Source organism: Nomascus leucogenys, chromosome 4, assembly GCF_006542625.1.
Source record: "Nomascus leucogenys isolate Asia chromosome 4, Asia_NLE_v1, whole genome shotgun sequence".
Lineage (NCBI taxonomy): Eukaryota > Metazoa > Chordata > Mammalia > Primates > Hylobatidae > Nomascus > Nomascus leucogenys.
Window position 1 is genome coordinate 32,681,541 of NC_044384.1, and position 27,723 is coordinate 32,709,263.

At 43.0% G+C, this 27,723-nt stretch overlaps 2 protein-coding genes and 1 long non-coding RNA gene across 5 annotated transcripts in view; 2 read left to right on the top strand and 1 right to left on the bottom strand.

Annotated features, from left to right (window-relative positions):
* LOC115834743 overlaps window positions 1-2,167 on the top strand; it is a 47,768-nt gene extending 45,601 nt beyond the window's left edge. Inside the window, exon 7 of the long non-coding RNA XR_004029631.1 lies at window positions 2,137-2,167. This is a non-coding gene — a long non-coding RNA (uncharacterized LOC115834743). The remainder of the gene's footprint in view (window positions 1-2,136) is intronic.
* KATNAL2 (katanin catalytic subunit A1 like 2) overlaps window positions 1-27,723 on the bottom strand; it is a 219,792-nt gene that overhangs the window by 46,893 nt on the left and 145,176 nt on the right. For both annotated transcript variants that reach the window (XM_030810487.1, XM_012506288.2), the window contains exons 3-4: window positions 9,026-9,096; window positions 996-1,162 (exon numbers count right to left, since the gene is read on the bottom strand). In XM_030810487.1, the coding sequence (XP_030666347.1) occupies window positions 996-1,162; window positions 9,026-9,096 (238 nt within the window). The remainder of the gene's footprint in view (window positions 1-995; window positions 1,163-9,025; window positions 9,097-27,723) is intronic.
* ELOA2 (elongin A2) lies at window positions 21,403-24,581 on the top strand. Of its 2 annotated transcripts, XM_012506285.2 has the most exons (3): window positions 21,679-22,456; window positions 23,033-23,892; window positions 24,022-24,133. In XM_012506285.2, the coding sequence occupies exons 1-3, from the start codon at window positions 21,758-21,760 to the stop codon at window positions 24,131-24,133; spliced, it is 1,671 nt and encodes a 556-aa protein (XP_012361739.2). In that variant the 5' UTR covers window positions 21,679-21,757. The 2 variants fall into 2 exon arrangements, with proteins under 2 accessions (XP_003267606.3, XP_012361739.2); XM_003267558.4 differs by having other exon boundaries at window positions 21,403-23,832; window positions 23,950-24,581.

A 27,723-nucleotide genomic window follows, 5' to 3' on the forward strand; every position in this document is an offset into this window, starting at 1 on the left:
CCAGGATGATTGCATGAATCTGGCAGGGAACACTTAAGTCATACTCTCTAGTTAAAATAAAAACAATGTGTCCAACATCATAGGAGAATTTGGGTATCATGCTAGATGGGAACTAGCCATCTGGAAGTGAGCTCATGTCACTAACAGTGCTGATCACCCTGTGGTTAGGAGTCTGGGCTGTCTCTTCAAGGCCCACATCTAACCACCTGCCAAGGAAGTCAAGCTCTGAATGCTGCATTGGAAGGGAGCTCAGATAAAATACCTCTTCGACCTTTTCTAGCTCTGAGATCTGGCCTGGCTATTTTAAATTGATGTTCCTCTTGGTTTCCCGGTCCCTACATGAAATGTTAAAGTCTGTGGCTTAACAAGTGGCTTGTAAACAGGGCAATGATCTCCCTTGGTTTATAATTACTTCCCCCACTTACAGACTTCTCAGTCAATGTTACTACAAAGCACAAGGCCCCCACTTTAGATCTTTCCTCCAGCCAGCCTCGTTGACTGCTAACGTATACTGGGTTTTTGTATTATATTGATCATTATCTGGATTGATGGCTTTCAAAAGCTTTTCATTATCTATGCATGAGCTATTAGCTTCCCCAATACTCATTTTTGTAGTTATTTTCAAGACAGATAATAGGTCTCCTAACAACAAAAAAAGTCTTCTGTCATTTATCCTCTTCCAACAGCTCTTTTCATCTCTAAAGAAATTAAAGTAATGTTAATCATCTGAAAAGTACCTATGATACACTGGGGTTTTGCTTTCATTGCCTGAAAACACATTTTCTCAAACAAATACCAAAGTCCCTAAAGGGATGTCAGTGTCCAGGTAATCATATTTCAGTTGTCTGTGCTGGATATGAGAATGGCTACACAGTCCTCCTGGTCTACTCTTTTGGTACAGGGTGAGGGTCTCCATCTATCTGGGAATAAGATGAGAAAGAAACACTAATCTTACAGATGAGATAAAGCCTTATCTCTAGAAAATAGCCATGTACCTGTGTCTGATGACTTTTTGACAATTTTGGGGTATTTCTGAAATTTTACAAAATAATAACTCTCATATTCCATCAAAATAGTTTCAAGATCAATGTTGTCACAAACTTCAAAGCGTCGTAACCCCAGTTTAGTTTCTTGCTCCAAAGCATTTGCTGTATCGATATACCTGGCAGTTTCACAGAATAAAAAGAAGAAATTAACCGAGGTGAAAAGAATAATGGCTAACAGGCATTACAAGTCTAAAGGGATGCAATACAAAAAGCCTATATATAGCACATTAGATGAAAACTAGTATGTGCATAGGAGGTTTGCGTATAAAGAGCCCCATATTTGTTAAGTATATTTAACTATTATCTTTCAAAGTAGTTGCCTTTGAAAGTTACATACTTATTCTGGTGATGTCATCATGGTTAAGGATGTTTCTGGAAGTGCTTAAAAGTCAAATAAGTAAATCAACCAAGAAACATCTTGTGATTTGTCTTTACTCATTTGCAGCCTAAAATGGGTATCTGCCCAAACTTGGTTACCTCTTTATTCACAGGTATTCATTTTAGGTAACATTTGGCAAAATGATAAAACCCAAATTCAACCCAAATTTGCCATCATTGAAGTAATTCAAATGAACAAGTCTTGAGCACTGAAGGAAACTCCAAAGATATACCAATCAAGATCATCAAAGAACTTTCATATAAGATAACATCCACTTGGAATGTATTATTTGTTTCTGGTAATTTTTTAATCAGTCACACATTGCACTTCAGGGTGTTTCTGTATAAAAGTAGTACCTTGATCTTGGTTCCTTACTGTCATTTTTAACTTGTTCAGTTGTAAAACTGTCCAATATAAGTGGCCTTAGCACTAGAAGCAAGGGCTTTGTCTCAAAATCCTCTGAAAGAAGAAAGACTCTCCAGGTCTTAAATTTTAGTTCTTGTTTTAAAACCAGCAGTTTTCTCCTGAAAAGTGTGCACATGTGCAAATTAGCATATAATTTCAGGAGCTCATCCAAGGACCCCAGATTCAGATTTCTGCTGCAGGTTAGAGTTCTTTCTGTTTCATTTGAATCTAGATCCAGGAAAGTAGAAAGAGAAAACTTTCTTTTTTAGTAGCCCTCTTCTCTCTTTCTCTCTTTCTTTCTTTCAGACAAGGTCTCCTTGTGTTGCCCAGGCTGCTTTCAAACTCCTGGCCTCAAGCGAGTGATTCGCTTCTTGGCCTCCAAAGTGTTGGGATTACAGGTGTGAGCCACTATGCCTAGCCTGAACTTTCTTAAAAGAAGATGCCATGATTATTTTCAATGACCTTGAAATGTATGTATCTCTCCTAAGCTAATTTTAAAGAAGCTGCAAACCACAGTCAGTTGACTCTAGTCAATCAGCTTCTATACTTTTTCATGTCTCGCCATGCTTCTATACTATGTCCTAATCCTCATTTTACAGAGAGAAAAACTAAATCAGTTTTTTATTAATAACTTTAGTATGGAATAATACATATTCACTTAAGAAAAAACTAGAAAATACTGGTAAATCAAAAGAAAATTCTGCCCTTCAGAGAAAATGACTGACATTTCCTCTGTTTTTACAAACTTTTTCTTAATCTTTTTTTTTTCTTTTTAGAGACAGGGCCTTGTTCTGTCACCTAAGCTGGAGTGCAGTGGCACAATCTTGGCTCACTGCAGCCTGGAACTCCTGGGCTCAAGCAGTCCTCCCACCTCAGCCTTTCAAGTAGCTTGGACTACAGGCGTGCACCACCATGCCCAGCTATTTATTTTATTTTATTTTTTGTAGAGACGGGGTCTTGCTGTGCTGCCCAGGCTGGTCCCGAACGTCTGGTCTCAAGTGAGCTGAGCTTGAATGAGGTTTGAATTCGATATGGTTGGCAGGAGGAGCCGCTAGAGATTCTTAACCAACAGAGCGACAGGACGGGACTTTAGGAAGTAGTGTGCAATACTGGGCTGTAATAACAAGACACAAGAGAGAGACGTGGAGGCTACTAAAATTACCCAAGCCTGAGAAGATGGATATGGAGGACTATTAATAGAAGAACCAGCATCCATGACCCTCCACTGTCTGCTGTCACCAATTCTCACTCACACATTCAAACTCTGGTCTTCTTTTTTACTTAATTGTTCCACTTAGGCTGTGCCCCTTCTTCCTCCATGCCTCTGCCAGGAATGGCCTTACATCACATCAGTCTATTCATATTCTATACATCTTTTAAGTCCAGCTCATGTCACCCTCTCTACAAAGTTTTCCGATTGTTTATTTTAATCCACAGTAATCTATCCTCTTTGCTGAATTTGTAGAACTTCATTAAGGCAGATCTCTTTTACTGACACTCATATGTCCTTAAAAGTACCTATAGTTCATTTTCGTTTTGACAGTCCACTCATTTGTCCCTTTCCCAGCAGGTTTCAGGAAAATGATCAATTCTAGTAGAACTTTCATTGATTCATGACTTTCATTGACTCACGATACAAAGAGCCACCTCGTGGCAGAAAGGAAAAATGCATGCTTTGTAAGCAGCAAACTACTTGGCCTTAACAACTACATCTGACTTTTATTTTTGTCTTTTTACAATTCTTCTTTCTGATACAATTTCTGAAACAAAAAATACATTGTAATAAAAAATCAGGGATAATTTGTGAAAATGGCTTTGTCTTGGTTTCTAATTATTCTACCCATCTACATTCTAGTAAGTTCCTCAGTGGCTATGCAAATAACATTTACTGAGATTCTATTACAATGTTCACAGTGCTGGGACCTGGCATGGTGAGTTTAAGTTTTATAAGAGTCGACTTATCTAGGAAGACAGCATTCTCAAAGTTATCTGTGGAAAACTCGTCTCTAAAGATGGTCTGAGGAAAAAAAAAAGAGTTCCTTAGGTCAGGCATGGTGGCTTACGCCAGTAATCTCAGCACTCTGGAAACCAAGGTGGGTGGGTTGCTTGAGCCCAGGAGTTCCAGACCAGCCTGGGCAACATATAAATCTCATCTCTACGAAAAAACAAAACAAAACAAAACAACAAAACAAAAAATAGCCATGGTGGCACGCACCTGCAGTTGAGCTAATTGGGAGGCTGAGGTGGGAGGATTGCATGAGACCACAAGTTCAAGGCCAGCTATGTCTACATAGCAAGATTCCATCTTTAACAAAAATAAATGAATAAGTAAATAAATAGATAAACAAACTGAGTGTGGTGGAACACACCTGTAGTTTCAGCTACACAGGAGGTTGAAGTGAGAGGATCACTTGAACCCAGGAATTTGAGGCTGCAGTGAGCCATGATTGGGCAACTGCACTCCAGCCTGGATGATAGGTGAGACCCTGTCTCCAAAACAACAACCACAATAACAAAACCCTAGAAAAGCCTTGGCCAAATTGGTTTGCAAAACCTTGAATACTGTGACTTTAGTATGATATTCTCATTGCACATAGTAAATTAGATGGTCTGAGAAGTCCTGAAATGAGGGACCTTGTTTAGTTTAACCCAATATCTGCCAAGCTTACCTGACCACAAAACTCTTTAACACCTATTAACATTCTGTTTAACTACTGTTCCAAGTGTTGCACACACTTAGAAAAGCACCTTGAGGTATTTTAACTCAGGGTTCTTTGGATAGAGCTGAGATTCCATCAAAAGATGATGTAAAATGGGCCAAGCCCACATTCCAGCTTCTTTAAGCCCTTTGCTGAACCAAGTTGGGTATTAAGAGAATAAAACCCAAATCCTATCAATAATAAAAGTATAAATGTAATTGTCAGGCATGATTCTAAGCATGTTACATATTTAATCCTTGTAATAATGTCATCTACCTGATACTTAGCTATACCCTATTACTCCATTCTACAGACGAGGGAACTGAAGCATAAAAAGAATAAGTAACTTGTCCAAGATCACAGATTAGCAAAAGGAAGAGCAGACATTTGAAAGAAAATAGTCTGGGCTGGGCGTGGTGGCTCACGCCTGTAATCCCAGCACTTTGGGAGGCCGAGGTGGGTGGATCAGGAGGTCAGGAGATCGAGACCATGGTGAAACCCCGTCTCTACTAAAAATACAAAACAATTAGCCCGGCTTTGTGGCGGGTGCCTGTAGTCCCAGCTACTCGGGAGGCTGAGGCAGGAGAATGGCCTGAGAGCCATTCTGGAGGCGGAGCTTGCAATGAGCCAAGATCGTGCCACTGCACTCCAGCCTGGGTGACAGAGTGAGACTCCGTCTCAAAAAAAAAAAAAAAAAAGAGTCTGGCTCCTAAGTCTATATGCATATCCTGGAAGCCATCCCTATGACAACAAGCCCCACAGCCCTGTCATAAATTGAACACTTGGCACTTTCTTATATGCTACCCTTAGGTTACTTTACTTAAGTGCCTGGTGAATAGAGCAGAGCAGCCCACTACCCACATGCAGACTGTCTGGCTTGTCAATTTCAGGATGCTCTTATAGTCCAGATGGAGCAACAGAGGCATAGAAAGGACCAAAGTCAGCCCTGCCCTGCTCCGGGGCTCAATTCACCCCACTGCTGTGTGGAGATACAGAGTTTGAGCCTAAGTTGAGAAGTGACTGATGGCCTGCCTGTTTGCTAACCATGGGATGGGGGCACTCATTTCTCCGGTCTGGGAGTGCGTGGTGGGGATGTGGGAAGAATGAGCTATTTTCTCAATAAAATTTATCTCCCGAACACCAGAAAGAGAAGTGTCTGATAAAATCATGTGTTTCAAGGTGAGTAAGAAATATTTTTGTGTTAAAGATGTTGCAATTCATTATATTTACCATAAGAAAAAAGTCATTCTCAAAATTCTGATATGGTGTTATGAGAAAGGTGTTATGAGAAAGTCTACTTTTTGCAATTAAGCAGCTTACATGGTCAGTCAAGGGGAGAAAATAAATCAGATTACTCAATAACAAAGTTTGTTCAAAGGTGCAGTGTTATAATTGACTACTAAATGCATATATCTGATTTTTTTTTGAAAAGCAACCATTTATTAGAACCAATACAAGAGTATGAAAAGAGGGAAAAGAGGAGGGTAGAAGAGGGGAAGGGAATGAGGTCTTCATCAGATGTCAGTTATGGAAACATATAAATGCTTACTTTTAAACATTTACATTTAAAAGGTGAACATATATATAGACGACTTTTACTTTTTTAAAAAAATCAAAAGCAGACATGTTTGGCTGAAATAAAACCAAGAAACACAACCAAAACTCCTCCATAAACCTACAAGTCCATAGAGAATTCAATTTCTCATTTCCACTCAGGAATCTGGCTACAAAGTGATTTGTTTGCTACTCAGGATGGTACAGAGTACTGAAAGAAACTACAAAATACATATATCTGCAATTTGGGGGAAAAAACCCCAAAAAACAAGAGCCCCAGATCCTTTAATGACATAAATAATTTTTAAAATGCTTAAGTACAATTGCAGAGATTTAATTTTCTTTAAAAGACTTTAGGGGCATATGTTCTCAGGATCTTCCAAGGGCTGTGTCATGGAAATTAAAAAAAAAAAGACTTTAAAAGATCATCATTCTAGGCCGCATGTGGTGGCTCACACCTGTAATCCCAGCACTTTAGGAGGCTGAGGCGGGCAGATCACCTGAGGTCAGGAGTTTGAGACCAGCCTGGCCAACATGGTGAAGCCACGTCTCTACTAAAAAAATTAGCCGGGTGAGGTGGCAGGCGCCTGTAATCCCAGCTACTTGGGAGGCTGAGGCAGGAGAATCATTTGAACTTGGGAGGCAGAGGTTGCAGTGAGCTGAGATCGTGCCACAGCACTTCAGCCTGGGTAACAGAGTGAGACTCCACCTCAAAAAAAAAAAAAAATCATCATTCAAAACAAAACCTTAAAAAACATGGCCCACACACATTATGATTTTTCTGACGTGATCCTCAAGCAAAAGCAAATCTTCAACATTGGAGCAGAAAAATAAGGACCTTGGAAGGCTTTCGGGTCTGGACAGGACTGGAAAGCTCTCCCACTGAGACCCAGGTGACCTCTTGACACAATCTTTGACTCTTCTAAGCCTGAATTTCTTCAAGTATAAAATAGATACCCCAATATCTACTATAAAATGTAGAGAAAAATTCCTCAAAGTCTCTAAAATGATCATCCCTTCTAGGGGGCAATAGGTTTATTGAAAGCAGTGGTTGCTGGCATGGGTAAGAGAAACAATGGGAACTTTTAGTTCCTTGTCAACTGCCTCCTGCCCTCCTCACCTTTTTCCTTTGTACCTCTCCAGGACTAGTGTCACTGGAGTCTCAAAACTGACTTTTAGTTCCAGTAGCTCCCTTATTTAATGGAGGAAAAGATGCTTATCAGACTTTTTGGGAAAATATCAAAAATCGATTGGTTTTTCTTGCTCTAACTCCAGATTTCTCCATCTTGGCACTGTTGACATTCAAAGTCAGATAATTATTTGTTATGGGGGCTGTCCTGTGTGTCAGATGGCATTTGGCAGTATCCTTGGCTTCTACCCACTAGATGCCAGTGTGACAGCCAAAAAGACCTCTAAGCATTGCCAAATATCTCCCAAGGGACAAAATCACCCTGATTGAGAACCACTGCTCTAACTCAAAAGTTTTAAAGCCCTAATCTCAGTGACTGGGAGGTTGAGGCAGGAGGATCACTTGAAGCCAGTAGTTCAAGACCAGCCTGAGCAACAGCAAGATCTTGTCTCTAAAAACAATTTAAATATTAGCTGGACATGGTGGCATGTGCCTGTAGTCCCAGCTACTCAGGAGGCTGAGGTGAGAGAATCCCTTGAGCCCAGGAGTTAGAGGTTGCAGTGAACTATGATCATGCAGCCCAGGCAACAGAGTGAGACCCCCATCTGTTAAAAAAAAAAAAAAAAAAAAAAGTTTGTAAGCTCTTAGTCTGAATCCTACATGTTTTCTTCCTGGCTGAAATTTGAAAAGAAAAGCAAATATAAAGTAGATAGTGCCCTTCAAACACTTTGTGGAGCAGCTCTCTTCCTCTTATACCATCCAGCACAATAGCAGCAGCCCTTACTGTAATTGCTTGTGTGTTTTTAATGAGGTAGGTGGCCAAACCCAAAAGTTTTTAAATTTCCTCATCCTGCCAGTTATAGAATGGGTATTGCGAGGAAGAAGAGAGCTGGGCTTAGGTTGTCCAAGTAAATGCAATACCTCTATCTTGAGGAAAGAAAAACTGATTAAGAAAGTTATCTTGTGTACATAGCCAGCAGTGAGACTATAGAAAAACCTCATTTCTGTGCTATCTTCGAATGTGTAGAGGAAAGGAAAAGTGCTTTATGTACTGGATAGGTCTGTTGAAAAGTTTTCAGTATCTAATGTGAAAAATATCTAGGTAAATGAGGCAATAAAAGCATAAGTCTGAAGCCAGGTGCAGTGGCTCACACCTGTAATCCCAGAACTTTGGGAGGCTGAGGTGGGCTGATCATTTGAGCTCAGGAATTTGAGACCAGCATGGAAAACACGGTGAGACCCTGTCTCTACAAAAAATACAAAAATTAGCCAGGCATGATGGTGCACATCAGCAGTCTCAGCTACTGGAGAGGCTGGGAGCAGGGGGATGTGGTTAGAGGCTGCAGTGAGCCATGATTACACTCCAGCCTTGACAAGAGAATGAGACACTGTCTCAAGTATATATGTCTGGGTTGTTGCGGCAGGAGGAGGAATTGGTGGCACACGGGATTTTTAGGGCAGCGAAACAATTCTGTATGGTACCATATTGGCAAATACATGGCCATTACGCATTTGTCAAAACTCACAGCACAATATAACACAAAGAGTATACCCTAATGTAAACTGCGGACTTCAGTTAATAATGTATTGGCTCATCAACGTTAGTAATAAACCACATCAATACAGATGTCACTGGGAGGGGAAACTGGAAAAGGGAAGGGGCATACGGAACTCTGTACTTTCTGCTCGATTTTTCTGTAAATATAGAATTGCTCGAAACAAGAAAGTCTATTGTATTTAAAGGTAAGCATCTGGAAAAGTAGAGAGCAGAGAAAGAGGAATCATCTCTATAAATGTTTGTAATGTAACATACCCTTCTTGTGTTAAATAATGCGAAATCAAAATGAGAAGATTTTTTCGTCGTGCTTCTGTTCTCATCTCGCACTGTGAACAAAGAGGAAAATTTAGGTAGGATGACAATCAAAAATAACACTGCTCTTACAGCAATAAACCCTGGAAGGTAAATGTAACCTGTCAAAACCAAGCAGCATGACTTAAAGGCTGGAAAGCAATTTGAAGTCTCTAAGGACATATAAAGTTGTTTTCCATGGTTATTTTCTTCTTACAGCTGCCTTCTCAATTGTAAACTTAAGGGACAATGATTTTAATTAGGATTGCTCTTTACCACTTGGACTTCTTCCTGCCGAGCCAGTCGGCCTTTTATTGCTTATAATCGTGAAGAAACAAATGCACATCTACTACTATTGGGACGAGGTTAACGAAAGTGATTAGAAAAAGATAATCAGCTGTGAGCCAGAAATCATCTATGACAACACAGGCACTTATCTGTTACCATATCTGTAGTTCACTCAGAGCCCCACCCAGTCCTTGCTAAATGCAGAGGTGAGTTCCCACAAACCATTCAGGGGTGACTGCACAGGCAAGCATTCAGAATAGCCACTGAGAATAGCAGAGGCCATAAAAGGACAACTCCTGTGTGATAAGGTCTTTGCTCAAACTGGATGAATCCGTGCATTTATTCACAGTGTTAATGTGCTACATTTAGGAATCTGGTGTCTTAAATTGCCCCAAAATGTATTCATAAAATAGTCATGTTCGGTAATACTTCCCTTATTTGAAAATAACTTATCTATCTTTATCTAAGGAGAATACAGGTAAGAACTAGACAAAAGCCATAAAAGGTCTTTGTGTGGCCTAAATTATATCACAAAATCTATGCACAAACACTTACATTCATGATACATAGAAACACTTTTCAGTGGCTGGGTGCGGTGGCTCATATCTGTAATCCCAGCAATCTGGGAGACCAGGGCGGACGGATGACTTGAGGACAGGAGTTTGAGACCAGCCTGGACAACATGGTAAAACCCCATCTCTACAAAAACTACAAAAATTAGCCAGTGGTGGCAGGCACCTGTAATCCCAGCTACTCGAGAGGCTGAGGCATGAGAACCACTTGAACCTGGAAGGCAGAGGCTGCAGTGAGCCAAGATCTTGCCACTGCACTCCAAGCTGGGTGACAGAGTGAGGCTCTGTCTCAAAAAAAAAGAGAAAAGAAAAGAAAAACAAACAAACCAAAAGCCAAAAAACACTTTTCAGGCATTCATGCAGAGTTTTCTAAAAATTAATGTTATAATGAAATTAAAATATGCATATAAATATTTGAAAATCAAATTCTACTAAATTTTTTTCTAAGTTGCTTTTTTATTGTGGTAAAATATATGTAATATAAAATTTACCATTTTAACCATTTTTTTTCTTTTTTGATTTTTTTTGAGATAGGGTCTCACTCTGTGGCCCAGGCTGGAGCACAGTGGTGTGATCAGGGCTCATGGCAGCCCTGCCCTCCCCAGGCTCAGGTAATCCTTCTGCTTCAGTCTCCTCAGTAGCTGGGACTACAGGTGCACACTACCACCTAGATAAAACTAATCTGGCTGATTTCTATATTTTGTGTAGAGATGGGAGTCTCACAATGTTGGCCAAGCTGTTCTCAAACTCTTGGCCTCAAGCAATCTTCTTACTTTGGCCTTTCAAAGTGCTGGGATTACAGGCATGAACCACTGCACCTGGCCATTATTTTAACCATTTTTAAGTGTACAGTTCAGTGTCATTAAATACATTCACATTGTTGTACAACCATCACCACCATCCATCTCCAGAAAATTTTCATCTTCCCAAATTGAAACTTCATTCCCATTAAAGAGTAACTCCACATCTCCCCTGCCCCCAGCCCCTGACAACCACCTCTCTACTTTTTTGTCTGTGGCCCAGGATAGCTTTGAATGTGGCCCAACGCAAATTTGTAAATTTTCTTAAAACATTACGAGATTTTTTTTTGCTTTATTTTTTTCTCATCAGCTATCATTAGTGTTAGTGTATTTTATGTGTGGCCCAAGGGAATTCTTCTTCCACTGTGGCCCAGGGAATGCAAAAGTTTGGATACCCTTGCCCTAGAGGGAACAACCTTAATTATTTTGTTTCTTCTGATATGTACTTCCATGTTTCTAAATAATATATCATTGTTTCATGATATGTGTGTCAGGCATTAACTATTCACTTCCTTTAAGACAGATGAGAACTAAGCTGTCTTACACCCTTTTCAAACTATCCTTCCCTACAGTTGGATCAATATTTGCTGATTACATTATTAGGAGCATATAAAAGTTGTTCACTGTGGAGCCAAAAATACCATGGTTACTTTTCCATTTCTGTACATTTTTTTTTTAAATGAATAACCACCCCATTTTTATTAGGTTACTTTTCAACATACGTATTGTTAATAATCAAAACAGTAACACATCTCCTATCACTTCCCATGCCATCAAATACATAAGATTTTGTGTCCTTTCTACTCATTCACCTCTTGCTTCCCTCTTGGAGCCTCTATCCTCCCATTCTACTCTAGAGACTGACTCTAAGACCTGCAATAGATGCTTTTTCTGGGATTTCCCTTTGACATTTTCTTGCATTGGATCCCCTAGAAACTGAATCTTTCTCTTCTGGTCCCTCTCTTGTTTTAATAGCACACTTTCCACCATGCTTCCAGTACAGCCTGTGGAATCATGAGTCAATTAAACCTCTTTTCTTCGTAAATTACCAAAGCAACAACAACAAAAAAATAGCACACATTCTCTTGAGTAAAGGTGTATGGGAGATAAATGTTGAGAATTTGTATCCCTGAAAGTGTCTTTATTCTACTTTAAGCTTGATAGCTTGAAAAGGTATAACATTACCATTCTTATTCCTGATCCTTTGAATGTAATGTAATTTTTCTTCCCAGGAAGCTTTAAGGATCTCATTTTTTTTTTTTTTTTTTTTTTTTTTTGAGACGGAGTCTCACTCTGTTGCCCAGGCTGGAGTGCAGTGGCGTGATCTCTGCTCACTGCAAGCTCGGCTTCCCGGGTTCAGGCCATTCACCTCCCTCAGCCTCCCGAGTAGCTGCGACTACAGATGCCCGCTACCACGCCCGGCTAATTTTTTGTATTTTTAGTAGAGATGGGGTTTCACCGTATTAGCTAGGATGGTCTCGATCTCCTGGCCTGAGGATCCGCCCGCCTCGGCCTCCCAAACTGGTGGGATTACAGGCGTGAGCCAACGCCCCCAGCCTAGGATCTCATTTTTAACCCTAGGGTTCTAAAATTACACAATTTCTTTGGTGTAGGTCATTTTCCATTCACTGCCTAGCCATTGTCAAGCTAGAAATTCTCATGTTCTCATGTTTGGAAAACTTCTTTATTATTTCTTTGGTAAATTATTTCACTATATTTTCTCTGGTTTATTTTTATGAATACCTATTAATTGGATGGGGGATATCCTGAATTGATTTTTAAAGATTTTTTTCCCACAGTGTTCCATTCCTTTGTCTCTTTTATTCAATATTCTGAGCAATTTCCTTGGCCTTATTTTTTAGCAGAATTTATTTAGATAATAACATTTTTAATTTCCAGGAGCTTCTTCTTATTCTCTGATTCCTTTTTTTTTCATAGCATCTTATTCTTGTTTTTTAGGGTATTCTCTTATCTTATGATTTAAAGTCATAATGAAGAGGTTCAGTTATGCTCAATATTTGCAATGTAAGTAGGCAGGTAAAACAGTAACTTATTTTATAAACGTATCCATCCAAAAGAATTCAAATAGAAAGTTTTATTGCTTAAGATGATAAGCCTTTATTCAGCATGCTAGCAAACACAACAAATAAGGCAACCTGTGTTTCAAAATGTTTGTGAAGGGAGCATAGTAAGTACTACTTGTTTGATTGATTTTGCTCTCTGCCATTCAAAAGCTAGTTGTTGCTTTGAATTTAGTCTAAAACAAATAAAAGTCAGGGCTCCCAGAAGTCCAAAAGAAAAAGAGATTTAAAAATATAATCCTTGAACCTATAAAATAGATGACATAAAAAGTAGTGATTCAGAATGAGAGAAATAGTTGCAAAGGACGTATCTGATAAAGGACTGGTATCCAAAATATACAAACACAGAGAAACCCTCTTAAAATTCAACACTAAAAAAAAAAATCCACTTAAAAATGGGCAAAACACATGAACTGACACTTCACAAAAGAAGATATACAGATGGTAACCAAGCATATGAAAAGACAACATCACATCATCAAGGAATGGAAAGTTAAAACAACAGTGAAGTACCACTGCACACTTAGTGGGATGGTGAAAATCCAAAATACCAAATGCTGGCGAGGATGTAGAGCAACAGAAACTCACTGATTGCTGGTGGGATGCAAAACAGTACAAACACTTTTAAAGGCACTTTGGCAGGTTTTTTTAAAGTAAAGACTAACCATACTCTTACTCAGCAATTACTCTGACCCAACAATTGCACCCCTTGGTATTTACCCAAATGAATTGAAAACTTATGTTCACAGAGAAACTGGCACAGGGATGTTTAGAGCAGCTTTATTCATAATTGCCAAAACTTAGAAACAACCAAGATGTTGTTCAGTAGGTGAATGGATAAATAAATTGTGGTATACTCAGACAATGGAATATTATTCAGAGCTAAAAGAAATGAGCTATGAAGCCATGAAAGAACATGAAGGAAATTTAGATGCATATCACTAAGTAGAAGAAGCCAATTGAAAAGCCTATATACTGTATGATTCCAAATATATAACATTCTGGAAAAGGCAAAACTATAGAGACAGTAAAAGGATAAGTGATTGCCAGGGGTTGGGGGGAGGAAGGGATGAATAGGTAGCGTACAAGATTTCTAGGGCAGTGAAACCATTCTATATGATAGATTGTAGTAACCGATATGCATCATTATACATTTGTCCAAACCCACAGAATATACAACAGCAAGCATGAACCCTCATGTAAAATGGACTTTGGCTGACAATCATGCCAGTGTAGATTCATCGATTTAACAACATACCACTGTATTTTGGGATGTTGACAGTGGGGGAAGGTGAACATGTGGAGAGGTACGTGGGAATTCTCTATACTTTGTTCAATTTGGCTGTGAATCTAAAACTGCGCTAAAAAATAAATTCTACTTTTTAAAAAGCAATGACTAATTTGTCAGGCCTACTGTTTTTAAATGGATGTTTATGGTTTCAGATTAGTTCCTTGGCAGATCATGTTCTTATTCCATTGCTCAAAAAACTTCTGAAACTCTTATTATAAAATTGTATTCAATATAGATTAATGACCACAGTCTTCCCCCAAGCTGCATTTACAAAAATAATCGTGGTAGAAAACCGGTACAATGCATAAAACCACGAGAAAAAAACACATTTTGGTCACATTCTTTTTTAAAATTTAATTTTATTTGTTTAGAGACAGGGATCTCACCATGTTACCAGGCTGGCTTTGAACACCCAGGCTGAAGTGATCCTCCCACCTCAGCCTCCCAAGTAGCTGGGACTACAAGTGTGCACCATTTCACCCAGTCTATACTTTTTAAGTCTTCTTACAAAGTAGTACTCTCATGTGAGTTGATAACTTGTTTTTAGAAATAATATTTTATAAATATTTTTCCAAGGCATTAAATGTTTTTATAATACTTTATTTTTAATGTATGCAGAGAATGTATCATAACTTAATAAATCTTCTATTGTTATGTAAATGTATGCTTCTTCCAATTTACAAATACTATTAAGAGATGTGGCTATTTCTAAAATCCAAATTAATCCTCAATGACAGATCTGATAACATTAAGGAGAGCTTTAAAAGCATACAACAGTCCACTCGGAAACAATGTCACTGGGAACCTTCCTACCTCTGTCCTTGAAGACAGCAGTGATGGGGGGAATGGTTAACAAACCCAAAAACAAATTACCAAGAGAGAAATAATCAAGAAGGCAATTGCGGTAGTCTTGCTTGCTATATTTTATGTTATTGTGAAATATATATATATATAATTTACATGAAAGAGTGTATAACACATCCATTCATTTTTAATAATAAACAAACACCCCCCAGATTATGACCCAGAGCACCTTCAATATCTTAGAAGCTCCCTTGGGTGTTCCCCACAGATGGTTCGCCTCCCTCTCTCCTGAGGTAATGACCATCCTGAATTTTGCGCTTATCAGTCCCTTTTCCTTTCTGATTTTTACCATCTATGTATGTATTCTTAAAAAATATATTTGTTTAGTTTTCTCATTTTTGAACTTTATATGAATGAAATACATGTCTATTTTTGGTGACTACTTTTGTCCAACAGTATGTAATTTTCCCCATATCAAAGTAAAGATTTAGAAATTGTCCACCTATTCCATGAAATTTTCATTATTTCATAATTATCTGCTTCTATGGTTTTCTGGTCTATCTGAGCACAATTTCAAAATGTCTTACGGGTTCTTCTCTAATGTCTCTTAAAGTAAATTCTTTTTCCCAGAAAACAGAAATATCATTAAATACTTCCAGTTGCCCACACCACCTAGTATGGTGCCAAATGCCAAGTAGAGACTATTTCTTTATTTTTCCTATTTAATGTTGATTTAATTTTCTTCTCATTCTATTTTCTTCCCTCCCCCTCAGCTTTATTAAGGTATAATTGATTAATAAAAATTGTATTTATTCACATACGATTTTGTGGTAAGAAGATTGATATTCCTTGATAGGTTTACTAGATCACTTCTTTTTCAAACTGTAGGTCATAAATTCAACTTAATCGGTTATGAGAAGCATAGTTGAATAAATTAGAATGATTGCAGAATTCATAACAGGTAAGAAGGCTTAGTATTTTGTCACGAAACTTTTGTTGTATTTGTGTGTAGGTATGTGTGTGGGAGGGAGAGAATTCTGAATTTCAATCTAAGACGTCTTACAGTTGGTCACAATAAAAAAAAGTTTGAAAGCCACTATAAAAAATGATACTATTTTGATATTAAAGATATCTGACATTTGTAGTTTCCACTCATCTTTCTGAAGACGTTGACATGACAACTCTTGGTGAAGACTGAACCCTTTCTAATTTGCCAAAATTAACATTGGCCATCAAAGTTTTTCCTTCCTTTTTTTTTGAAATTAAATTTGCCTCACCTATAGTGCCATCTAGTATATTGGGGGGGGCCCTTCATGAAACTTAGGTCATTCCAAAGTGACCATTGTTTGTAGAATAAAAATGATAATAATCATAGAATTCAGTCCAGATCAAGTTTGCAAAATACAATTACAACTGCATATTAAATAGGCAGAAATAGGATTGATGGGTTATGTTTCTAAACGTATATGGTCTCAAACCTATGTTTGGAGTTTTGGTCCAGAATTTTAAGTCTAAAAGGTACCTGGAAATTACTGAATCTCAGGGGGCCCTGGAGATCATTTGAATCTCAGGAACTGGAGATCATTTGAATCTCAGGAACCTGAGATCTACAAGAATTAAGGAATTTGCTGAAAAGCCCAAATAGTTGAAAGCAGAATCTTGGCTTCTGGGCCAATGCTCCTCCCTTCATCAACTCCTCCTCATCATTCTCCCACCAATTTATATTCACTCCAGACCAGAGATAATCTCCTACTTTATATTATTTCATAAAATCCATACCCTACACAAACACTATTTTAATTTACCAAAACCTGCGTGCCAAACTTGCCAGAAACAAATAACTATGGTTACCAGCCAGTCTTTCCTAGTTGACCTAACACAGTAACAAACGAATGATGTCTTTTACAATTTCTCAAACTTAATTTCCCGCAATATTAGTGACCATTCCAAAGCTGTTACTGGCTAGACCTCCTCCAAAAGGTTAGTCACCCTGCTGCACCAGGAGTAGTATATCTTATAAGAGATTATGTCTTTTAATTGCTGAATAGTTGCAGACCTGCTGTAAATAAAGCTAATCCATTTCATATGCATGTAAAAGTCTTTGAGAAAGCAAAGATGGGAATTGGCTTAAAGAGCCATGAAAGTGATCTACATTTTTCCAGAGACTATATTGGACACTGACTGGTCCCATTTCTAACTATGTCCATATCCCTCCATATTAGAGGTTCTAACGCAGTGTCCTGTACATCACGTGAAATAAAGCCTGGAAAGTGCTTTGAAAACTGTGGGGGTGCTATGCCAATATTAGGGATAGTAATTGGTGGGTGCCCAATAGCTGTTAGTTGCTTCGTTCATGTATTTCAGAGTCTCTCTATCCTTTACTCTAGAAGCATTTGCTCCTTCCTAATTGAAACATTTACTTGTGCAAATGTTCTCTATGACTAGGTCACTGAGAAAAAGTAGCTAGTGTTCTCTGTGTGCTCCTCAGTACTGGATCCGCTGCACTGGGTTTGGCTGAATTTCTTAAAGATGAGGAGGGTCAATTACACTATATTATAGAAATACTTCATGTGTGCACAGACGTGCATATACCCAGAGGAAGACCCTCATTAGTGGGATGAAAAACTCATTAGGGAAAACTCATTAGATTTATTAGAGGAACAGAAAAAAAGATCCCCGGAAGAGACCTTTAAAAGCGGGGAGGGGAGGGCTGGGGAGGATGGGAGAACTGCAGGGGGCAGGGGGGTGGAGGGGATGGCAGGTAAAGGGTACAGAATTTCTCTTTGGGCTAATGAAAAGGTTCTAAAATTGATCAAGGCAATGGAAGTATATCTCTGTGAATATCTTGAAAGCCATGGAATTGTACATTTTAAATGGTGGGTTGTAAGGTATATGAATAAAGATATTTTAAAATGCAAATGGTGGGAGAGGGGCAGAGAAAAGAAGGCTTAAATAAATGTAAATAATTTAAGTAAAATTGTGGCTTGATAAATAAATAGTCTAACTGAAAATATAAATTATTATATGCAATATTTTGAAACTATTCAAGATGGAAATGATGGGGGTAAAAGAACTGGTTATCACACATAGCACCATGAGGGCCTGCTTTTTCAGCCCCCAGACAGAGCCTGTTTCTGCTTTGGTGTGTAGCAATGACACTTTATTACTACCCAACCTTGCTGTATCAGTGTGACTACAGGAGTAGACTTACTGAACAGAAGAGTAATACAGGCATTTCTGTGTTCAGAATCTTCACATGTTCATTTACAGCAGACATTTCTCTTTACAGTTTTTCTTGTGGGTTTTATAACAATTTGCAATGTATATACAATTTGAAGAAACCACCTTAACTATTGTCTATACTTCTTCAGTTTATTGGTACAAAAATAAGCTTCTTTCAATAAGAATCTCAAATTTTTTAAAGTGAAGCTATTTTTTACATTTTTACATCCAGATTTGGTAAGGTATTGAAAGAATATTGTATTTCAGATACAACTCGTGGAAATGTAAGTTGGTACAACCCTTTTGCAGAGCAAATTGACAAAATCTATCAAAGAGAAAATGCGCATACCTGTTGACCCAGTGATACCACTCAGCAATTTATACTCTAGAGGATCAATTAAACTATATTATAGAAATACTCCATGTGTGCACATACATGCACATACACAGAGGCAGAAAATACAGTTTATTTTCTACTACCCACAGGTAGGATAGTGAGTTTCATAGCAACCCTAATAAAAGCGAGTTGGAACATTTGTCAGAATTATTTCCTTCAAACTCCTTTTTAGAACCCCTGGAGAGTCATTTAAACAGTGAACCACTGACCTAATTAACACAGTTGATCAGGATAAATAAGAAAGCAAAAGCTCTAATTCTTAAGACAGAGGTCTAATTCTTAATCCTAAACAAATCTGAGCAATGTTGATCATACTTTTGAAAGAATAGCCTAAAAGACAAGCTTACTCAGGGTTTTGATTACATTTCTGCAAAATGGTAGCTACTTCAACTCCAATCAAAAGAATTTCCACTTTTTTTTTTTTATTAGAATCACAGTTTGCAAAAGAGTCGATCTCTATAACGGGCATTGGCTGAGTCCTTTAGAACTCTGGTAAAGAGGCTGCATCAAAAATGGCTTTTCATGGTCAGGCACCCTGACTCACTCCTGTAATCCCAGCAATTTGGGAGGCCAAAGTGGGAGAATCACTTGAACTCAGGAGTTTGAGAGCAGCCTGGGCAACATAGGGAGACTCCCATCTCTAACAACAACAACAAAAAAATGGCTTTCCTACTATGTGGACAGTGAAGCAGCTTTTACTTGTGGTGACCAGGTCTTAAAATAATAATGTGATGTTTATTTTGTGGTAAGAGTGATAAAAATTCAGAATTCAGTAAGAGTAAAGCAGGAAAAGAGAGTTTTAAAAACACTATTCAAAATGTAGTGTTAAATATTTAAGGTGCGCTTCTGTTACTGAAAACACAGAATGCAGTCTTACAAATTTCTTAATTAAAGGTATAAAGTTCACCAGATCTACATCTTTCTGCCCAGGTCATTCAAATTAAGATAGAAAATTATCTTCTGAATTAAAAAAAAAACTAAGAATGAGCCATTCCCCCCCAAAAGGGTCCATTTAAACTGTAAGAGATGGTGTGCCCCTGAAATGGACACAATTACATGCTCATTAATTTCTGTGTACAAAGAAGGGAGGCCCAGAAGTGAACATCTAATCTAGGTGTCTCATTTGCATGTTTCAATAATCTGGCTGTTTTTGTCTTCTTTCATTTCCTTTGTGGGCTATTGTGCCACAAATATACCTCCATTATCAAATTCAAAATTGAATCCTATGATACCATAGCCTGAGGAAAAGGAAGCATTGAATATCATTCCCAGTGTTAGACCCAGAAGATATTTAGGAAATGTTACTGTATATACACCACATGCAACATTAGTGCTTTTAATTTCCTTTTTAAGGGTGCAATTGAGATTAATTTGCATGAGCTCGTTTCAATTTCAGTAATAAGATCCAAATTTTGCATTAAGCTTTCCATCTCAAAAACAGTTAACAAGCATACATCTCTTCTTTGAAATGTTTTTACTATACTTCTAGTTTACAGTCCCTGCATCTAATATTCGCCTAAAAGCTTGAATATATACACCTGTAGGTTCTAATTTGTTTTTTGTTTGTTTCCTGATTATCTCCTGGCTCTGCCAGGAAACTTCCTAAATTTCAAATGCTGTACAACCCAAAAAAATGCTAGAAATATCAAAAGAAGTGTCTACAGATCCAGAAAAGACATTTATTGAATTTAATACAATGTCAGAATTGGTCAACTATGCTCAGAAACATAGGACCAAGTGTTCCCTAATTTGAGAGGGCAAATAAGTAACAACAGAAATAAGAGAAAAAACCATGGATATTTCAAATGATCCTGTTTTAATAATTGTCACTGAAAAATTAAAGTCCGATCCAGATACCAAATCTGTTTCAACAATAATAGCAAGAGACAAGAGTAAAAATTTCTTTAAAGTTTTAAAACAGGTGGAAGAAGATCCAGAAATATTTATTCCAAGATTTGTAAGAGGGGATAAAACACGGCTACACTGGATAGTCCTGAAGAAAGAGCACAAAACAATGGCTACCAAAATGTGGCAGCACTCCAAAGACAGAGAGGACCAGTCAAGAGAAGAGGTCCTGGCAACAGTTTTGGGGAATGCTCAAAAGATGTGACTAAAACACTTTTTGAAGGGCCAAACCAAGATCAAATATGCTTACTAACAGAGTTTTTGAGAAAACTAGCCAAAGCATGAGCAGAAAAACCATTACCAGAGGGTTCTACCTAATCATGAAAAAGTTCTTGCTGTTGCATTTCACTCAACAAAGGGCAGTTTGGCAAGAGTTTCAAAGGGAAATCATGAGGTGTCCACCTTGCAGTCATGATGTGGAACCTGCTGACTTCTATTTCTTTCCTCGTATTAAAAATTCTGCAAACGGCAACCAGTTTTCTTCAGTTAATAATGGAAAAAAAGATTTCACGGAAATAGTTAAATTCCCAGAACCATCAGGGCTTGAGGGACAAGGCAGGGGCAAAACAGTGCTTGAACTACTGTCTTGAAATTGATGGAGCAGATGTTAAGAAAATCTACCGGTTTTATTTTTGTCTTTTAATCCCTGTTTTGACAAATTTGGAAAGTCCCCTCACACAACATGAGTCTTAGGCAAAGAGTTGTTATCCTGTATTGATTCTTCTTTCTATGATTTTGTCTTGCTGTGTTATTTTCTGTTTTACTCCCAAGAAGATTCAGTCTGTGATTTTTGGAATTCACAGATGTGGAACCTGCGAACATGGAAGGCCAACGGTAAACCTCAGTGCGGTGTGTCGAGGCTGAAATTAACCTAATCAACCTGTGGGGCACGGCAGTCCACCTGGCGTGGACCGTCCCGATTGTCTGCATTGTGATGACGGCATGAGTACGTATTGGGGCGGGGCAGCCCAGGAGCTAACAGGGTCAGGGCTAGAGCCGTGAGTGTGGGCCTGGGATGGGCTATATAAGACCCAGCTCTGGCACCAGAGCTTCATTCTGTGTTGGACAGCAAACCGCAGAGGTCACTCCAGGCTGTGGCTCCATATCCCGAGGAACAAAAGCGGGCCTGCTCAGCTGTGTGCAAGGACCAGCGCCCCGGAACCAGTGGCCCACTGCTCCGAGGACCGAGCTCGCTCCAGGCTGCGACTCCACATCCCCAGGTCGCTGCCTGGCGACCGGGCAGCGAGGACCGGCCACCCCAGACTTCGTGTGTCCCGCCGCCCCGAGGACAGAGCCGCGACCGCCAGGGCAGCGACGCCCGCACAGCTCCGGTGAGATGGCGGCAGGGTCCACTACGCTGCGCGCGGTGGAGAAGCTGCAGGTGCGTCTGGCCACTAAGACGGACCCCAGAAAGCTAGAGAAATATTTGCAGAAACTCTCCGCCCTGCCCATGACGGCAGACATCCTGGCGGAGACTGGAATCAGAAAGGCGGTGAAGCGCCTGCGGAAGCACCAGCACGTGGGCGACTTTGCCAGAGACTTAGCGGCCCGGTGGAAGAAGCTGGTGCTTGTGGACCGAAACACCGGGCCTGACCCACAGGACCCCGAGGAGAGCGCTTCCCGACAGCGCTTCGGGGAGGCTCTTCAGGACCAGGAAAAGGCCCGGGGCTTCCCAGAAAACGCGACGGCCCCCAGGAGCCCATCTCACAGCCCTGAGCACAGACGGACAGCGCGCAGAACACCTCCGGGGCAACAGAGACCTCACCCGAGGTCTCCCAGTCGCGAGCCCAGAGCCGAGAGGAAGCGCCCCAGAATGGCCCCAGCTGATTCCGGCCCCCAACGGGCCCCTCCAACGCGCACCGCTCCCCTCCCGATGCCCGAGGGCCCTGAGCCCGTTATGCGCGGGAAGCAACCCGGAAGAGGCCACGCTCACGCTGCTCAGGTCGGGCCTCTGCTGGGTCCAGGCTGCCAGGGCAAACCCCAGGGGGAAGCGGTGGTGAGCCACAGCAAGGAGTACAAATCGTCTCGCCAGGAAAAACGCCCCTTGTGTGCCCAGGGCGATTGGCACTCCCCTACTTTGATCAGGGAGAAATCATGCTGGGCCTGCTTAAGAGAGGAAACCCCAAGGATGCCCTCCTGGGCAAGTGCCAGGGACAGGCCGCCTTCGGACTTCAAGATAGACGAGGAAGAGGGGCAAGCTGGCATCGGCCAGCGTGTCCCTGCCTTGGCTGAGGCTCCAGACAGTCAACAGAAGAGGCCTCAGCACAGGCACTCGAACAAGAAGAGGCCCAGTCTAGACGGCCTGGACCCAGGAAATGGGACACACAGCCTGACCCCGGAGGAGAAAGAGCAGCTTTCCAACCACAAACAGACTCAAGAGGGAAAGCCACCGACTGATCATTTGGACAGAACGTCCGTGAGCTCCCTCTCTGAGGTGGAGGAGGTAGATATGGCTGAAGAATTCGAACAGCCCACTCTGTCATTTGAAAAATACCTCACCTACGATGAGTTTCAGAAGCAAAAGAAAAAGACTGGAAAATCTTCCACCACTGCACTTGGAGATAAACAAAGGAAAGCAAACAAATCCAAGGGCACTCGTGAGTCCTGGGATTCGGCTCAGAAATCGCCTCCTGTCCAGGAAAGCCAGTCAGAGAGGCTGCTGGAGGCCGGCGCTGATTCCGCCGGGCCTAAAACGGTGCCCAGCCATGGCTTCTCAGAGCTCTGGCACCTCTCAGAGGCCTGGATGCAGGCCAACTACGATCAGCTTTCAGATTGTGACTCCATGAACTTCCAGGCAAAGCCAGAAGCACTCTGTGCACCAAAGTTCCAGGAAGAAGCTGCTTTGCCTGGACGCCGAGTGAATGCTAAGATGCAGGTGTACTCGGGCTCCAGGACTGCCTGCCAGCCCCAGGTGCTGACATTGCGCCAGCAGTGTGTCCGGGTGCTTAGAAACAATCCGGACGCCATCAGCGACGTGGGTGAGGTCCCATACTGGGTTCTTGGACCCATTCTGGAAGGGTGGAGCCCTGATCAGCTATATCGCAGAGAGAAAGACAATCACGCACTCATTAGAGAGACAGACGAATTATGGAGGATTCATTGTCTCCAGGACTACAAGGAAGAAAAGCCACAGGAGCACGAGTCTTGGCGGGAGCTGTACCTGCGGCTTCCGGACGCCCGAGAGCAGCGGCTGCGAGTAGTGACCACAAATATCCGATCGGCACGGGAAAACAACCCCAACAGCAGAGAGGCAAAGATAATCTGTTTCAACTCTCTGGCCAAAACCTCTCATGATGCTTCAAGGAGGAAAGAAAAGTCTGCAGGAGCCGCTGACCCCGGAAATGGAGAGATCAAGCCAGCCCCTAAGCCCGCAGGAAGCAGCCAGGCTCCCTCCAGGTGGAGCGCCAGCGGGCTTGGGGAAGGCAGCGGCAGCAGCAGCGGCGGCAGCAGCAGCAGCGGCGGCGGCAGCAGCAGCAGCGGCGGCAGCAGCGGCAACGGCAGCAGCGGCGGCGGCGGCGGCGGCGGAAGCGGCGGCAGCAGCAGCAGCAGCGTCTTTCACGGGCTCCGTGAGAAGCGGGCCAACCCCTGCCAGAACAGCACCAATGAGCACCGGGCGCCCGCGGCCAAAACCCGGAAACAGGCTGCCAAAAAAGTGGCCCCGCTGATGGCCAAGGCAGTTCGAGACTACAAGAGAAGATTCTCCCGACGATAAACTCAGAACGTGCCTTACAAATAAAATCTGGGGGGAGGAGGACCAATGCAAAATCAATGCGGGTTGGGGAACGAAACTTCCAATGGGCACCAGAACTCTTGGCTTGGTGCAAAGTTGAGCCTCTGAATTCTGCAGGTGTCAAGAGCTGGCCCTGTGACTTTCGCCTCCCACACCCAGCCACTGTCTCCCTGCTTGGAGGGCACCTCAGAATTCAGAAGATATTCTGAACGCAATCGGATCGATTCTACCTTGGTGGTTCACTGATCGTTTTTTAAATAACGCCCTAGTTGCAATCATAAGTCAGGTAAAAGACGTGACATTCCCTTTCGTCTTCCTACCTTTCTTTCTTTTGAAACAATCGAGTGCATAAGGACTTCTTAGACACAAACTCTCAATCCATTAGTCGACACTGATAACTGCGACTACGCAGAAGGTTTTGTTGCTGTTGTTGATTTCTTTTAGATAAAAGGCCGGGCATGATCCTGTAATCGCGAGCCGTCCTCCTCTGGGAGGCCGGAGGAAAGCAGCTCGCTTGAGCCCAGGAGGTGGAGACCAGGCTGCGCCAAACGGAGAAACCCCGTCTCCACAAAAGATACCAAAATTAGCCCGGCGTGGTGGCACGGCCCCTGTGGTCCCAGCTGAGCGGCAGCATCGCCTGAGCTGGGCAAGCGGAGGTTGCACTGACCCTGCCTCATTCCACTGCACTCCAGCCTGGGTGACACAACCAGAGCACATCTCAAAGAAAACTGCTGTTTCATTGAAGAAAGGAACTCTCGGATTTCATACATAAACCCTAACAACTGGTACGTTCCTTAAGTCAAAATACTTTTACTAAGCACCGCATAGAATCATTCCCAATCTTTTCACCCAGAACCCCCGTGAAAGAACGGCGACACCTTAATCAGCTTCTTTAGGTTCTCGATCAGGAAGTCTACACCTGCCAATCAGAGTTTCTAATTACCATGAGATGACCGGCTTAACTACCTTGAGTTCACCTCCTACCAGCTCCTGCAAGCTTTGCTGAACGTGTGCATTCTAACTCAGGGCATTTGTTGGCTTCACGAGGGCAGGTAATCACAGGAGCGTGTGCCAGATTCGACACACACACACATACACACGCTAACAAAGACACACACACACAAACACGCACACGCATACACACACGCACACACACACACACACACACACACAGACACACACACCATTAACTAAAGCTCGTTCTTAGGCGTTACCGACAGTGAGGGGTAGAGAGAGAAATACAAAGACATAGGCCACAAGGCCAAAGCGAGCAAGGGCAGCAGAAGAGATCAAAGTACTGAACCCTGGGCTGTCAGCAGAATGGGTGCTGGGAAGCTTATGGAAGCAGGCACCAGACTGGATGCCGGTGCACGTCAAAAGAGTCCCTCAAGCCTGAAGAACACGTAAGGAGCCAGAACAGGGTGCCACAGAGTTACCACCCTGAAGGAAGACAGAAAAGCATTCGTTCCGGGGAAGGGGACATAATCCAATCAGCGACCGTGTAAAAACTCAGACGTGTCCGGGCACGGTGACTCACGCCTGTATTCCCATGGCTTTGGGAGGTCGAGGCCGGCAGACCAGCTGAGGTCAGGTGTTGCAGACCAGCCCGACCAATATGAGGCAATCCCGTCTCTTCTACAAAGAGGGAACTCGGTTGGGCTTGCTGGCCAGCGCCTGTAAAAGCAGCTACTCAGGGGGCTGAGAGAGGAGAACCGCTCGAACCCGGGAGGCGGAGTTTGCAGTGAGCCCAGATCCCACCGTTGCACTCCAGCCCGGACAACAAAAGCGAAACTCCGTCTCAAAATTAAAAAAACAAAACCTCAGAAAAGCTTCCCCAGCAAGGGCCAGAGACAGCGCCCCTCTCTATTTCTTGACAGCGATTCAAGAGAGAATGTCAGGCGGCCTGCAAAACCCACAAGAGAGCAGAATATCCTCCCCAAGGCAGAGAAGCCACACCCTGTTTCTGGAGGTGGAGTAGCCACCCATCACCCTGCAGCCCCTCCCCACTCCCAGCCACAAAGCCCAGTCCCTGGGAAGCAAAGCCACTGGCAACAACCTTTCTTCGTGGAAAACGTTTCCCCTGCCAAAATGGAAAACAAACATGATACGAAGTCCCCTCACACAACGTCAATCCCAGATAAAGGGCTGTTATCCTCTGTTGGTTCTTCTGCCTAGCATTTTGCCTTGCGGTGCTGTTATTTCCGCTTTTGCTACCAGCAAGATTCCCTCTGTGTCTTTTGGAATCCACAGATGTGGAACCTGGGAACAGGGAGGGCCAACGGTAGAACTCAGTGGGGTGTGTCCAGGGTGGGTGCAATTAACCGAATCAACCTGTGGGGCGCAGCAGTCCACCTGGCGTGGACCGTCCCGACTGGCTGCCTTGGGCCGACGGAATGAATTGGTATTGGGGCGGGGCAGCCCAGGGGCCAAGGGTGGCAGGGCTGGAGCCCCGGGCGGGCCTGGGGCTGGCTATATAAGGCCGGGCTCTGGCAGGGGAGCTCCCTTCGGCGTTGGACGGACGGCGCACCGCGGAGGTCACTGCAGGCTGCGGCTCCACATCCCGAGGAACAGAAGCGGGCCAGCTCAGCTGTCTGCAAGGACCGGCGTTCCAGACCCAGTGGCCCGCTGCGCCGAGGACCCAGCTCGCTCCAGGTGGTGGGGACTCCCCGCCCCGAGGCCTGCGGTCCGCGAGGACCAGCGCCCCGGAACCAGTGGCCCACTGCTCCGAGGACCGAGCTCGCTCCAGGCTGCGACTCCACATCCCCAGGTCGCTGCCTGGCGACCGGGCAGCGAGGACCGGCCACCCCAGACTTCGTGTGTCCCGCCGCCCCGAGGACAGAGCCGCGACCGCCAGGGCAGCGACGCCCGCACAGCTCCGGTGAGATGGCGGCAGGGTCCACTACGCTGCGCGCGGTGGAGAAGCTGCAGGTGCGTCTGGCCACTAAGACGGACCCCAGAAAGCTAGAGAAATATTTGCAGAAACTCTCCGCCCTGCCCATGACGGCAGACATCCTGGCGGAGACTGGAATCAGAAAGGCGGTGAAGCGCCTGCGGAAGCACCAGCACGTGGGCGACTTTGCCAGAGACTTAGCGGCCCGGTGGAAGAAGCTGGTGCTTGTGGACCGAAACACCGGGCCTGACCCACAGGACCCCGAGGAGAGCGCTTCCCGACAGCGCTTCGGGGAGGCTCTTCAGGACCAGGAAAAGGCCCGGGGCTTCCCAGAAAACGCGACGGCCCCCAGGAGCCCATCTCACAGCCCTGAGCACAGACGGACAGCGCGCAGAACACCTCCGGGGCAGCAGAGACCTCACCCGAGGTCTCCCAGTCGCGAGCCCAGAGCCGAGAGGAAGCGCCCCAGAATGGCCCCAGCTGATTCCGGCCCCCAACGGGCCCCTCCGACGCGCACCGCTCCCCTCCCGATGCCCGAGGGCCCTGAGCCCGTCGTGCCCGGGAAGGAACCCGGAAGAGGCCACGCTCACGCAGCTCAGGGCGGGCCTCTGCTGGGTCAAGGCTGCCAGGGCCAACTCCAGGGGGAAGCCGTGGTGAGCCACAGCGAGGGGCACGAATCGTC